The 15997-nt window shown below is 41.2% G+C and overlaps 1 protein-coding gene across 1 annotated transcript in view; it reads right to left on the bottom strand.

The window, feature by feature from the left end:
* The window catches only part of CFAP107 (cilia and flagella associated protein 107), a 40279-nt gene that overhangs the window by 8633 nt on the left and 15649 nt on the right, over positions 1-15997 (bottom strand). The window contains exon 2 of the mRNA XM_025285638.3: positions 6015-6128. Within this exon, the coding sequence (XP_025141423.3) occupies positions 6015-6128 (114 nt within the window). The remainder of the gene's footprint in view (positions 1-6014; positions 6129-15997) is intronic.

Genomic DNA, 15997 nt, shown 5'->3' with positions numbered 1-15997 from the left:
GAATGATGCTAAAGCTGAAACTCCAGTACTTTGGCCACCTCATGCGAAGAGTTGACTCATTGGAAAAGACTCTGATGCTGGGAGGGATTGGGGGCAGGAGGAGAAGGGGACGACAGAGGATGAGATGGCTGGATGGCATCGCTGACCCGATGGATGTGAGTCTCAGTGAATTCCAGGAGTTGGTGATGGACAGGGAGGCCTGACGTGCTATGATTCATGGGGTTGCAAAGAGTCGGACACGACTGAGTGACTGATCTGATCTGATCTGATGGCTGATTCATGTTGAGGTTTGACAGAAAACAACAAAATTCTGTAAAGCAATTCTCTTTCAATTAACAAATGAATAAATTTTAAAACAATAAAGCAGAAAGCAAATATAACATATTAACACATATATATGGAATCTAGAAAAATAGTATTAATGAGCCTATTTGCAGAGAATGAATGAAGACACAGATGTAGAGAATGGACTTCTGGACACAGTGAGGGAAGGAGAGGGTGGGACAAATAGAGAAAGTAGCATTGACATATATACACTATCATGTGTTTTAAAATAGACAGCTGGTGGGAAGTTGCTATGTAACACAGGGAGCCCAGTCTGGCACTCTGTGATGACCTAGAGAGGTAGGATGAGGGGATGGGAGGGAGGCTCAAGAGGGAAGGGATATATGTATGATTATGGCTGATTCATGTTGTATGGCATAAACCAACACAACATTGTAAATAAATAAATAAATAAATAAAAGAACTACAAAAATAAATAAAATTGTATTTGTGTCTTTGGTGCAAACTAATTCTAGTGGTTGGCAGCCCCATGCAGGATGGTCCCCATGCAGCACCAGTATGGTCCAGGAATGCCAGTGGACCAGGGATGCTAACACAGAACTGAAAATCTGACACTGTTTATCCTAACATGAATTTCCAGATGCAGAAGTTGTCATTGCTGTTGTTCAGTCACTAAGTTGTGTCCAACTCTTTGCTACCCCATGCACTGCAGCACACCAGGATTCCCTGTCCTTCACTATCTCCTGGAGTTTGCTCAAACTCATGTCCATTGAGTCAGTGATTCTATCCAGCCATCTCATCCTCTGCCACTCTCTTCTCCTTTTTCCTTCAATTTTTCCCAGCGTCAGGGTCTTTTCCAGTGAGTCGGCTCTTCTCATCAGGTGGCCAAAGTATTAGAGATTCAGCATCAGTCCTTACTGTGAATACTCAGGGTGAATTTCCTTTAGGATTACCTCATTTGATCTCCTTGCAGTACAAGGTAGATGAACAGTCAGCTCTAGCAGATGATAAAACAAGATCTGAGGAGCCTCCTTGCTTGACTGTTTGATTTGCTGATCAGCCCCTGCTCAGTGCCTTACGGACAAGCTACAGATTTTAGATGAGACACTCACCACTCTTGGCCACATTTTATCTGAAAATGAGGGTGTTGAGCTGGACAATCCTTTGGGTCCCTTCTAGTTCTAAAATGCTCCATCCTGGTAAATATCCATCCCTCACCCAGAATTTAAGCAGAGGTAGGGTTACATGACCGACCATGCGGCAGAAGTGCGCCGGCTGCGACAGGACCATGCAGAAACATGGCCAAGAGGAGCTACCCCCTCGCCCGAGGTCAGGGTTGCCAGCCGGGAGGAGCTACCCTACGTCCAAGGAGCAGTGGCTGCGCGGCCGCAGGAGGGCCGAGAGGAGCTATTCCACATTCAAGGTCAGAAGGGGCAGCAGTGAGGAGACACCCCTCATCCAAGGTAAGGAGCAGCGGCTGCTCTTTGCTGGAGCAGCTGTGAAAAGATACCCCACGTCCAAGGTAAGAGAAACCCAAGTAAGATGGTAGGTGTTGTGAGACGCATCAGAGGGCAGACACACAAACCATAAGCACAGAAAACTAGTCGATCTAATCACACAGACCACAGCCTTGTCTAACTCAATGAAACTAAGCCATGCTGTGTGGGGCCACCCAAGATGGGCGGGTCATGGTTGAGAGGTCTGACAGAATGTGGTCCACTGGAGAAGGGAATGGCAAACCACTTCAGTATTCTTGCCTTGAGAACCCCATGAACAGTATGAAAAGGCAAAATGATAGGATACTGAAAGAGGAACTGCCCAGGTCAGTAGGTGCCCAATATGCTACTGGAGATCAGTGGACAAATAACTCCAGAAAGAATGAAGGGATGGAGCCAAAGCAAAAACAATACCCAGCTGTGGATGTGACTGGTGATGGAAGCAAGGTCCGATGCTGTAAAGAGCAATATTGCATAGGAACCTGGAATGTTAGGTCCATGAATCAAGGCAAGTTGGAAGTTGTCAAACAGGAGATGGCAAGAGTGAATGTCGATATTCTAAGAATCAGCGAACTAAAATGGACTGGAATGGGTGAATTTAACTCAGATGACCATTATATCTACTACTGCGGGCAGGAATCCCTTAGAAGAAATGGAGTGGCCATCATGGTCAACAAAAGAGTCAGAAGTGCAGTACTTGGATGCAATCTCAAAAATGACAGAATGATCTCTGTTCATTTCCAAGGCAAACCATTCAATATTACAGTAATCCAAGTCTATGCCCCAACCAGTAACACTGAAGAAGCTGAAGTTGAACAGTTCTATGAAGACCTACAAGACCTTTTAGAACTAACAAATACCCAAAAAAGGTGTCCTTTTCATTATAGGGGACTGGAATGCAAAAATAGGAGGTCAAGAAACACTGGGGGTAACAGGCAAATTTGGCCTTGGAATATGGAATGAAGCAGGGCAAAGACTAATAGAGTTTTGCCAAGAGAACGCACTGGTCATAGCAAACACCCTCTTCCAACCACACAAGAGAAGACTCTACACATGAACATCACTAGATGGTCAACACCAAAATCAGATTGAATATATTCTTTGCAGCCAAAGATGGAGAAGCTCTATACAGTCAGCAAAAGCAAGACTGGGAGCTGACTATGGCTCAGATCATGAACTCCTTATTGCCAAATTCAGACTTAGATTGAAGAAAGTAGGGGAAACCACTAGACCATTCAGGTATGACCTAAATCAAATTCCTTATGATTATACAGTGGAAGTGAGAAATAGATTTAAGGGACTAGATCTGATAGACAGAGTGCCTGATGAACTATGGATGGAGGTTCATGAAATTGTACAGGAGACAGGGCTCAAGACCATCCCCATGGAAAAGAAATGCAAAAAAGCAAAATGGCTGTCTGGGGAGGCCTTATAAATAGTTGTGAAAAGAAGAGAAGCTAAAAGCAAAGGAGAAAGGGAAAGATATAAGCATCTGAATGCAGAGTTCCAAAGAATAGGAAGGAGAGATAAGAAAGTCTTCCTCAGCAATCAATGCAAAGAAATAGAGGAAAACAATGGAATGGGAAACTAGAGATCTCTTCCAGAAAATTAGAGATACCAAGGGAACACTTCATGCAAACATGGGCTCAATAAAGGAGAGCAATGCTACGGACCTAACAGAAGCAGAAGATATTAAGAAGAGGTGGAAAGAATACACAGGAAAACTGCAGAAAAAAGATCTTCATGAACAAGATAATCACGATGGTGTGATCACTCACCTAGAGCCAGACATCCTGGACTGTGAAGTCAAATGGACCTTAGGAAGCATCACTACAAACAAAGCTAGTGGAGGTGACGGAATTCCAGTTGAGCTATTTCAAATCCTGAAAGATGATGCTGTGAAAGTGCTGCCCTCAATATGCCAGCAAATTTGGAAAACTCAGCAGTGGCCACAGGACTGGAAAAGGTCAGTTTTCATTCCAATCCCAAAGAAAGGCAATGCCAAAGAATGCTCAAACGACCACACAATTGCACTCATCTCACATGCTAGTAAAGTAATGCTCAAAATTCTCCAAGCCAGGCTTCAGCAATATGTGAACCATGAACTTCCTGATGTGCAAGCTGGTTTTAGAAAAGGCAGAGAAACCAGAGATCAAATTGCCAACATCTGCTGGATCATCAAGAAAGCAAGAGAGTTCCAGAAAAACATTTATTTCTGCTTTATTGACTATGCCAAAGCCTTTGACTGTGTGGCTCACAATAAACTGTGGAAAATTCTGAAAGAGATGGGAATACCAGACCACCTGACCTGCCTCTTGAGAAACCTGTATGCAAGTCAGGAAGCAACAGTTAGAACTGGACATGGAACAACAGACTGGTTCCAAATAGGAAAAGGAGTACGTCAAGGCTGTATATTGTCACCCTGCTTATTTAACTTATATGCAGAGTACATCATGAGAAACGCTGGGCTGGATGAAGCACAAGCCGGAATCAAGATTGCCAGGAGAAATCTGAATAACCTCAGCTATGCAGATGACACCACCCTTATGGCAGAAAGTGAAGAGTAACTAAAAAGCCTCTTGATGAAAGTAAAAGTGGAGAGTGAAAAAGTTGGCTTAAAGCTCAACATTCAGAAAACTAAAATCATGGCATCTGGTCCCATCCTTCATGGGAAATAGATGGGGAAACAGTGTCAGACTTTATTTTTGGGGGCTCCAAAGTCACTGCAGATGGTGATTACAGCCATGAAATTAAAAGACGCTTACTCCTTGGAAGAAAAGTTATGACCAACCTACAGAGCATGTTGAAAAGCAGACATTACTTTGCCAACAAAGTCTGTCTAATCAAGGCTATGGTTTTTCCAGTGGTCATGTATGGATGTGAGAGTTGGACTGTGAAGAAAGCTGAGTGCCGAAGAATTGATGCTTTTGAACTGTGGTGTTGGAGAAGACTCTTGAGAATCCCTTGGACTGCAAAAATATCCAACCAGTCCATTCTAAAGGAGATCAGTCCTGGGTGTTCTTTGGAAGGACTGATGCTAAAGCTGAAACTCCAATACTTTGGCCACCTCATGTGAAGAGTTGACTCACTGGAAAAGACTGTGATGCTAGGACGGATTGGGGGCAGGAGGAGAAGGGGACGACAGAGGATGAGATGGCTGGATGGCATCACCGACTCGATGGACACGAGTTTGGGTGAACTCTGGGAGTTGATGATGGACAGGGAGGCCTGGCATGCTGCAGTTCATGGGGTCGCAAAGAGTCAGACATGATTGAACGACTGAACTTAACTGAACTGAGGGTTATGTAGGAGCCTGGCAGGGTACAGATCATGGGGTTGCATAAGAGTTGGACACGACTTAGTGACTAAACAACAGCAACAACAATAGGGTTATGTGGGGTAGAAGTGAGGGGACAGACATCACCTCTATAAGCAGCAGACTGGCAGAAGAAGAACTTGGGGTAGCACCCAGATTGTAGCGAGAAAAGGGCATACTTGTGCACCCAGTGGGTGAACACTCACAGGCTTATTCCCAGGCTGAGCCTAGTGGGTGGCACCCTCAAGGGTTGATATAAGAGGAGGTTCTCTCCTGTTTCTGTAAGGGCCAGGATTTCTGAGCTTCAACACTCTCTCATCTAATTTAATAAATGTCTCAAATGTGTGGTCTCGCACCTGGGAGGCAGGTTCTGAGGCTGCAGCGCCCTGCTCCCTGCTCTGGAGGCCCGGAACTCAACCACACTCACAAGTAGACACTCAACGAGTGAAAGCAAACTGAATGGCCCTTGACTTTTCATACAAAAGAACAGGATGCTTGGCCATCAGTAATATTATACAAACACTGTCTATGCAAACATCATCACTTGTGAGTGCTTTGTGTTGTTCCTGACTACATTTACCCTAACTCAACATCAACCTTTGTTTGTTTCACACACCCGTTGCCTACCTCCTGTTGCAAGGGTGTGGAAGGATGGGGAAAATGGCCCAGAAAAAGTGCTGGGATACCCAGCAAGGGAAATGCCACCTGCATGAGATCAGGTGGACATCTGCCCACCCAGTGAATAAGGGTAAATGATATCAGCAGCCTCCCTGCACCGTGCTTGGCTGGGGAGGGTATTAATGAGACCACTCCTGTGTCCTCAAGAGAGAATTGAACCTAGAAATAATCTGGTTGTTTAGTGTCTCCTGAGCACTGGAAGGGGGCCAGGCAAAGTGTGGGGCCCTGAGCCCTCTTACCTCAACTCTCCTCTTGCTGTACCACCTGGAGATCTGGTCAGGTCTGTGGCCTGGGAAAGGGACGTACTCTTTTCTGTAAATGGTCTGGGGGGTTTTCTCAGTGGCTTTTGTGAACTGAAAAAAAAAAAAAAAGTTTTTTTCAGGACAGTTTCTGTGATGCCCATTCTCAAACTTCTGCTGCATCCCCTCAGTTCCCAACCATTAGAAGCTGGGCAGAGAAAGGGTAAATAGGCGTCCTGCACAATGTGGACTTGATTGTACCCCCTCCCTTTCAGTACTTGAAAAGGAATGCGTTCAGGGACTTGGCACTCCAGTCCAAGACCCCTTGGGAAAGCTGTTTGGTGTCACCTGGTCGCTCAAGGTCTACACCTGTTTCCTTTCTCTCTTCTCACTCCCTGCCCCTCCTCCCTCCTGCTTGACTCTTCCCTTTCTTTTTCTTCTTTGTTTCTCAGTCTTCCCAGTTCTATGCTTTCTTTCCCCTGAAAATGAATGTTAGAAGCTCAGTTGTGTCCAACTCCTTGCAACCCCATGGACTGTAACCCACCAGGCTCCTCTCTCCATGGAATTCTCCATGCAAGAATACCGGAGTGGCCAGGGCCACCATGCCTTCCATGGTGTCCAGGGCTTTACCCAACTCATCCTGGGATGGCATTGGCCCATCTCAGTAGGGTGAGAACAGCCTCTGCACTGGTTTTGTGTCTACAAGAGACACTGGGCACCCTCAAGCTTCTCCTTGGACTCACAGAAGAGGTGGCCCTAGTCCTCTGGAGCCCCATCATTGAAGTTGAAATAGAAGCCCAGAGAATTTCTGTTGATCAGCATGCTTGGAAGCTGACTGCAAGTAACACCAAAGAGGCACTCACGAACCCTTTGAATTTCAACCACCAGTAGCACCCTGTGCAGGATGCCTCATCTAAACAACAAACAAAACAAAAATATAAACCCAATCATCAGCAGACAGGATTACCACCTACCTCACTCAGCCTTGCCCATCAGAGGAAAAACAAACAAGGAAACAAAAACTCAGCACAAATCTCACCCTATACGAAGCTTACACAAACCACTGGAACAATCTTAGGAGGGCAGAAACCAAAAGAAAGATAGAATTCAACCTTGAAGCCTGGGAAAAGGAGAACTCAAACACAATAAGTTAAAAAGACAAATAATGAAAATGCAGAGAAATACTACCCAAATGAAGGAACAAATTAGAAACACAGTAGTCCAAATAAATGAAGAGGAAATAGGCAAACAACCGGAAAATAATTCAGAATAATGATAGTAAAGATGATCCAAAACCTTGAAAACAAAATGGAGAAAATGCAAGAATCAATTAACAAAGATCTAGAAGAATTAAAGAATAAACATACAGAGACAAAAAGCACAATTACTGAAATTAAAACTAATCTGGAAGGAATTAATAGCAGAATATCTGAAGCAGAAGAACGAATTGGTAAGCTGAAAGATAAAATGGTGGAAATAACTTCTGAAGAGCAGAATAAAGGAAAAAGAATGAAAAGAACTGAGGATAGTCTCAGAGACCTCTGGGACAATATCAAACACACCAACATTCAAATTATAGGGACCCCAGAAGAAGAAGAGAAAAAGAAAGGGTATGAGACAATTTTTTAAAGAGATTATAGTTAAAAATTTCCCCAACATGGAAAAGGAAATAGTCAATCAAGTCCAACAGGCTCAAGTCCAAGTCCAAGGAGTCCCATACAGGATAAACCCAAAGACAAACACGCCAAGACACATACTAATCAAAGTAACAAGGACTAAACACAAAGAGAGAATATTAAAAGCCGCAAAGGAAAAACAACAAGTAACATACAAGGGAAACCCCATACATTTAATGGTTGATAATTTAGCAGAAACTCTGCAGGCCAGAAGGGAATGTCAGGATATATTTAAAGTACTGAAAGGGAAAAAATCTACCACCAAGATTACTGTACCCAGCAAGAGTATCATTCAAAATTGATGGAGAAATAAAAAGCTTTTCAGACAAGCAAAAGTTAAGAGAATTCAGTACTACCAGACCAGCTTTACAACAAATATTAAAGGGATTTATATAGTAAAGAAATACAAGAGAAGGAAAAATACCTACAAAATCAACCCTAAAACAATTAAGAAAATAGCAATAGGAACATATATATCAATAATTACTTTAAATGTAAATTAATTAAATGTTCCAAGAAAAAGACACAAACTGGCTGAATGAATACAAAACAAGACCCATATTTATGCTGTCTAAAAGAAACCCACTTCAGACCTAAAGACACATATAGAATGAAAGTGAGAGGATGGAAAAATATATTCCAAGCAAATGGGAAGCAAAAGAAAGGTGGAGTAGCAATCCTCACATCAGACAAAATAGACCTTAAAATACAGAAGATTACAAGAGGGACACTTGTAATTAAGATTAAGGAGGGACACTACATAATGATCAAGGGATCAATCCAAGAAGAAGACATAACAATTGTAAATATCTATGCACCCAACATAGGAGCACCTCAATACATAAGACAAACACTAGCAGAAATAAAAGGAGAAATTCACAGTAGCACATTAATAGTAGAAGACTTTAACACCCCACTTGCACCAATGGACAGATTGTCAAAACAGAAAATTAATAAGCAAATGCAAGTCTTAAATTGTACATTAGATGAGATGTATCTCATTGATATCATCAGGACATTCCAACCAAATGCAGAAGAATACACCTTCTTCTCAAGTGCGCATGGAACATTCTCCAGGATAGACCACATCTCAGGTCACAAGTCAAACCTCAGTAAATTTAAGAAAATTGAAATCATAACAAGCATCTTCTCTGACCACAATGCTATGAGACTAGATATTAATTACAAGAAAAACTGTAAAATGGAGATTAAACAATACATTTCTAAATAACCAACAGGTTACTGAAGAAATCAAAAGGGAAATTAAAAATTTTCTAGAAACAAATCACAATGAAAATATGACAACTCAAAACCTATGGGCTGCAGCAAAAGCAGTTCTAAGAGGGAAGTTTATAGTAATACAATCCTACCTCAAGAAGCAAGAAAAACATCAAATAGACAACTAACTTTACACCTAAAGCAACTGGAAAAAGAAGAAGAACAACAAAAACCCAAAATTAGTAGAAGAAAAGAAATCATAAAGATATGAGCAGAAATACATGAAAAAGAAATGAAAGAAACAATAGTAAAGATTAATAAAACTAAAAGCTGGTTCTTTGAGAAGATAAATAAAATTGACAAACTTTTAGCCAGATTCATCAAGCAAAAAAGGAGAAGAATCAAATCAACAAAATTAGAAATGAAAAAGGAGAAGTTACAACAGACAATGCAGAAATATAAAGGATTATAAGAGACTATTATGAACAACTATATGGCAATAAAATGGATAACTTGGAAGAAATGGACAGATTCTTAGAAAACAAGACTGAACCAGGAAGAAATAGAAATTAGGAACAACCCAATTACAAGCACTGAAATTGAAACTGTGATCAAAAATCTCTCAAAAAACAAAAGCCCAGGACCAGATGGCTTCACAGGAGAATTCTATCAAGCATTTAGAGAAGAGGTAATGCCTATCCTTCTAAAATGCTTTAAAAAATTGCAGAGGGAGAAACACTTCCAAACTCACTCTGGGAGGCCACCATCACCCAGATACCAAAACCAGACAAAGATAACACATAAAAGAGAAAACTACAGGCCAATATCACTGATGAACATAGATGCAAAAATTCTCAACAAAATTTTAGCAAACAGATTTCAGCAATGCATCAAAAAGCTCAAACACCATGATCAATTTGGGTTTATTCCAGGGATGCAAGGATTCTTCAACATATGCAAATCAATCAATGTGATGCACCATATTAACAAACTGAAAGATAAAAACCATATGATAATCTCAATAATGCAGAAAAAGGCTTTGACAAAATTAAGCACCCATTTATGATGAACACTCTTCAAAAAATGGGCATAGAAGGAACCTACCTCAACATAGTAAAGGCCATATATGATAAGCCTAGAGCAAACATTAGTCACAATGGTGAAAAACTGAAAGCATTCCCCTTAAGATCAGGAACAAGATGAGCATGTCCACTTTCACCACTATTATTCAACACAGTAGTCAACATAGGAAGTCCTAGCTACAGCAATAAGAGAAGAAAAAGAAATAAAAGGAATCCAGATCAGAAAAGAAGTAAAGCTCTCACTGTTTCCAGGTGACATGATACTGTACATAGAAAACTGTAAAGAAATTATCAGAAAATTACTAGAGCTAACCAGTGAATTCAGCAAAGTCACAGGATACAAAACCAATACACAGAAATCACTTGCATTTCTATATACTAACAATGAAACATCAAAAAGAGAAATTAAAGAATCAATCCCATTCACCATTGCAACAAAAAGAATTAAATATCTAGGAATAAACTCACCTAAGGAGGCAAAAGAACTGTACACAGAAAATTATGACACTAATAAAAGAAACCAAAGTCAACATAAATGGAGAGATATTCCATGTTCCTGGGTAGGAAGAATCAATATTGTGAAAATGACTATACTACCAAATGCAATCTACAGATTCAATGCAATCCCTAGCAAATTACCAATAACATTTTTCACAGAACTAGAACAAAAAATTTCACAATTCAAATGGAAACACAAAAGACCCTGAATAGCCAAAGCAGTCTTGAGAAAGAAGAATGCAGCTGGAGGAATCAACCTTCCTGACTTCAGATTATACTACCAAGCTACAGTCATGAAGACAGTATGGTACTGTCATAAAAACAGAAATATAGACCAATGGAACAAGATAAAAAAAAAAAACCAGAAATAAACACATGCACCTATGGATACCTTATTATTATTATTTTTTTTTTTACAAAGAAGGAAGAATACACAATGGAGCAAAGAGAGCCTCTTCAATAAGTGGTACTGGGAAAACGGGGCAGTGACATGCAGAAGAATGAAATTAGAACACTTTCTAACACCATATACAAAGATAAACTCAAAATGGATTAAAGACCTAAATGTAAAACCAGAAACTATAAAACTCTTAGAGGAAACTATAGGTAGAACACTCAATGACATAATTCAAAGCAAGATCCTCTATGACCCACCTCCTAGAGTAATGGAAATAAAAACAAAAGTAAACAAGTGGGACCTGATTAAACTTAAAAGCTTTTGCACAAAAAATAAAACTATAAGCAAGGTGAAAAGACAACCTTCAGAATGGGAGAAAATAATAACAAATGAAACAACTGACAAAGGATTAATTTGCAAAATACACAAGCAGCTCATACAGCTCAATACCAGGAAAACAAACAACCCAAAAAACTGGAAATAGAACTGCCATATGACCCAGCAATGCCACTGCTCGGCATACACACCAAGGAAACCAGAATTGAAAGAGACACGTGTACCCCAATGTTCATCGCAGCACTGTTTATAATAGCCTGGACATGGAAGCAACCTAGATGCCCATCAGCAGATGAATGGATAAGAAATCTGTGGTACATATACACAGTGGAATATTACTCAGCCATTGAAAAGAATACATTTGAATTAGTTCTAATGAGGTGGATAAAACTGGAGCCTATTATACAGAGTGAAGTAAGCCAGAAAGAAAAACACCAATACAGTATACTAACACATATATATGGAATTTAGAAAGATGGTAACAATGACCCTATATGCGAGACAGCAAAAGAGACACAGATGTATAGAACAGTCTTTTGGACTCTGTGGGAGAAGGTGAGGGTGGAATGAGTTGGGAGAATGGCATTGAAACATGTATATTATCATATGTGAAACAAATCACCAGTCCAAGTTTGATGCATGATACAGGGTTCTCTGGGCTGGTGCACTGGGATGACCCAGAGGAATGGGATGGGGAGGGAGGTGGGAGAGGGGTTCAGGATGGGGAACACATGTACACCCATGGTGGATTCATGTCAATGGATGGCAAAACCAATACAATATTGTAAAGTAAAAATAAATAAATAAATAAACCCATAGGTCTGCTTTAAAAAAAAAAAAATCAAGAAGTGGGAATAAGACCTAAATAGACATTTCTCTGTTTAGACATACACATGGCTAACAAACACTTGAAAAGATGTTCAACATTGCTCATTATTCAGTTCAGTTCAGTTCAGTCGCTCAGTCATGTCTGACTCTTTGCGACCCCATGAATCGCAGCACACCAGGCCTCCCTGTCCATCACCAACTCCCGGAATTCACTCAAACTCATGTCCATCGAGTCGGTGATGCCATCCAGCCATCTCATCCTCTGTCGTCCCCTTCTCCTCCTGCCCCCAATCCTTCCTAGCATCAGAGATTTTTCCAATGAGTCAACTCTTCGCATGAGGTGGCCAAAGTATTGGAGTTTCAGCTTTAGCATCAGTCCTTCCAATGAACACCCAGGACTGATCTCCTTTAGGATGGCCTGGTTGGATCTCCTTGTAGTTCAAGGGACTCTCAAGAGTCTTCTCCAACACCACAGTTCAAAAGCATCAATTCTTCGGCACTCAGCTTTCTTCACAGTCCAACTCTCACATCCATACATGACCACTGAAAAAACCATAGCTTTGCTCATTATTAGAGAAATGCAAATCAAAACTACAATGAGCTATCACCTCACACCAGTCAGAATGGCCATCACCAGAAAGTCTACAAACAGTAAATGCTGGAGAGGGTGTGGAGAAAAGGGAATGCTCTTGCACTGTTTGTGGGAATGCAAATTGATACAGCCACTATGGAAGATGGTTTGAAAGTGAAGTGAAAGTGAAGGTCCCTCAATCGTATCCAGTTGTATCCATGGACTATATAGTCCATGAAATTCTCCAGGCCAGAATACTGGAGTGGGTAGCCTTTCCCTTCTCTGGGGCATCTTCACCACCCAGGGATCGAACCAGGTCCCCCGCATTGCAGGCAGATTCTTTAGCAGCTAAGCCACAAAGGAAGACAGTATGGAGACTCCTTAAAAAACTAAGAATAAAACCACCATATGACCCAGCAATCCCACTCCTAGGCATATACCCTGAGGAAACCAAAATTTAAAAAGACACATGTATCCCATTATTCATTGAAGCACTATTTACAATAGCTAAAATATGGAAGCAACCTAGATATTCATCTAGAGATGAATGGATAAAGAAGTTGTACATATACACAATGGAATATTACTCAGCCATAAAAAGGAATGCCTTTGAGTCAGTTCTAATGAGGTGGATGAATCTAGAATCTATTGTACAGAGTGAAGTAAGTCAGAAAGAGAAAGATAAATATCATATTCTAACACATATATATATGGAATCTAGAAAAATGGTACTGAAGAATTTACTTACAGGGCAGCAGTGGAGAAACAGACATAGAGAATAGACTTGTGGACATGGGGAGAGGGGAGGAGAGGGTGAGATGCATGGAAAGAGTAGCATGGAAACTTACACTACCATATGTAAAATAGATTGCCAACCGGAATTTGCTGTATAGCTAAGGAAACTCAAATAGGGGCTCTGTCTCAACTTAGAGGGGTGGGATGGGGAGGGAGATGGGAGAGAAGTTCAAAAGGGAGGGGATATATGTATACCTATGGCTGATTCATGTTGAGGTTTGACAGAAAACAACAGAATTCTATAAAGCAGTTATCCTTCAATAAAAATAAATAAATAAATTTTAAAAGAAAAGAACACTAGAGTGGATAGCTATTCACTTATCCAGGGGATTGTCCCCATCCAGGTATTGAACCCAGGTCTCCTGCATTTATTTACCATCTGAGCCACCAGAAAAGCCCTATTATATCAGATTTTTTCATTGTTTTTTGAAATTCATCGTAGTAAAAGATGCATAATAAAATTTACCATTTTGACTATTTTTATTTTTATTTGGCTGCAGTGCATACTAGTCGCAGCACAGAGGATTTTTAGTCTTGGCATGCAGAATCTTTTTAGTTGTAGCATGTGGACCCTAGTTCCGTGTGTGTGCGTGTGCACGCACGTGCGCACACACACTCAGTCGCTAAGTCATGTCCAACTCTTTTGTGACCTCATGTCCTGTAGGCTGCCAGGCTCCTCTGTCCATGGAATTTCCCAGGCAAGAATACTGAAGCAGGTTGCCATTTCCTTCTTCAGGGGATCTTCTGGACCCAGGGATCAAACCCTCATCTTTTGGTTCTCCTGCTTTGGCAGGCAGGTTCTTTACTACTGAGCCACTTAATTAGGTGCGTCCCTAATTAGGGATCAAAACCCAGGTCCCCTGGGAGTTTGCAGTGTTAGCCATTGGACCACCAGGGAAGTCCCATTTTTAACTACTTTTAAGTGTGCAGCTCAGTGGCATTAACTACATTCACATTGATGAGCAACCACCACCTCATTCCACTTGCAGGACTTTTTCATCATCTCAAACTGAAACTCTGTCCCCTTTAAGCAACAGCTCTCCATTCTCCCTTGCTCAGCCCCTGGCACCACCATTCTGCTTTCTATTTCTATGAATTTGACTACTCTGCTGTACCTCAGATCTTCCCAGGTGGCGCTAGTGGTAATTCTGCCTGCCAGTGAAGGAGATATAAGAGACGTGGATTCCCTCCCTGGGTCAGGAAGATCCCCTGGATGAGGGTATGGCAACCCACACCAGTATTCTTGCCTGGAGAATCCCATGGACACAGGAGCCTGGGGGAGGTCCATGGGGTCGAAAAGAGTTGGACATGACTAAAGTGACTGAGCACACACGCACACACTGTATAAGTGGGAGTACGCAGTATTTGTCTTTTGGTGACTAACATTGCACTATGGACGGAGGTTCATGACATTGTACAGAAGACAGGGATCAAAACCATCACCAAGAAAACGAAACGCAAAAAAGCAAAACAGCTGTCTGAGGAGGCCTTACAAATAGCTGTGAAAAGAAGAGAAACAAAAAGCAAAGGAGAAAAGGAAAGATATACCCATTTGAATACAGAGTTCCAAAGAATAGCAAGGAGAGATAAAAAGCCTTCCTCACTGATCAATGCAAAGTAATAGAGGAAAACAATAGAATGGGAAAGACTAGAGATCTCTTCAAGAAAATTAGAGATACCAAGGGAACACTTCATGCAAACATGGGCTCAATAAAGGACAAAAATGGTATGGACCTAACAGAAGCATAATATATTAAGAGGAGGTGGCAAGAATACACAGAAGAACTGTACAAAAAAGATCTTCATGACCCAGATAATCACGATGGTGTGATCACTCACCTAGAGCCAGACATCCTGGAATGTGAAGTCAAGTGGGCCTTAGGAAGCATCACTACAAACAAGGCTAGTGGAGGTGATGGAATTCCAGTTGAGCTATTTCAAATCCTAAAAGATGATGCTGTGAAAGTGCTGCACTCAATATGCCAGCAAATTTGGAAAACTCAGCAGTGGCCACAGGACTAGAAAAGGTAAGTTTTCATTTAAATCCCAAAGAAAGGCAATGCCAAAGAATGTTCAAACTACCACACAATTGCACTCATCTCACAGGCTAGTAAAGTAATGCTCAAAATTCTTCAAGCCGTGTTTCAACAGTACGTGAATTGTGAACTTCCAGATGTTCAAGCTGGTTTTAGAAAAGGCAGAGGAACCAGAGCTCAAATTGCTAACATCCACTGGATCATCAAAAAAGCAAGAGTTCCAGAAAAACATCTATTTCTGCTTTTTGACTCTGCCAAATCCTTTGACTGGGTGTATCACAACAAACCATGGAAAATTCTGAAAGAGATGGAAATACCAGACCACCTGACCTGCCTCTTGAGAAACCTGTATGCAGGTCAGGAAGCAACAGTTAGAACTGAACATGGAACAACAGACTGGTTCCAAATAGGAAAAGGAGTACATCAAGGCTGTATATTGTCATCCTGCTTATTTAACTTATATGCAGAGTAAATCATGAAAAACACTGGACTGGATGAAGCACAAGCTGGAATCAAGATTGCCAGAGGAAATATCAATAACCTCAG

This window comes from Bubalus bubalis, chromosome 5 (assembly GCF_019923935.1).
Source record: "Bubalus bubalis isolate 160015118507 breed Murrah chromosome 5, NDDB_SH_1, whole genome shotgun sequence".
Lineage (NCBI taxonomy): Eukaryota > Metazoa > Chordata > Mammalia > Artiodactyla > Bovidae > Bubalus > Bubalus bubalis.
The sequence above is the reverse complement of the archived record's forward strand: the minus strand, read 5'-3'. Positions and strand labels throughout refer to the sequence as shown.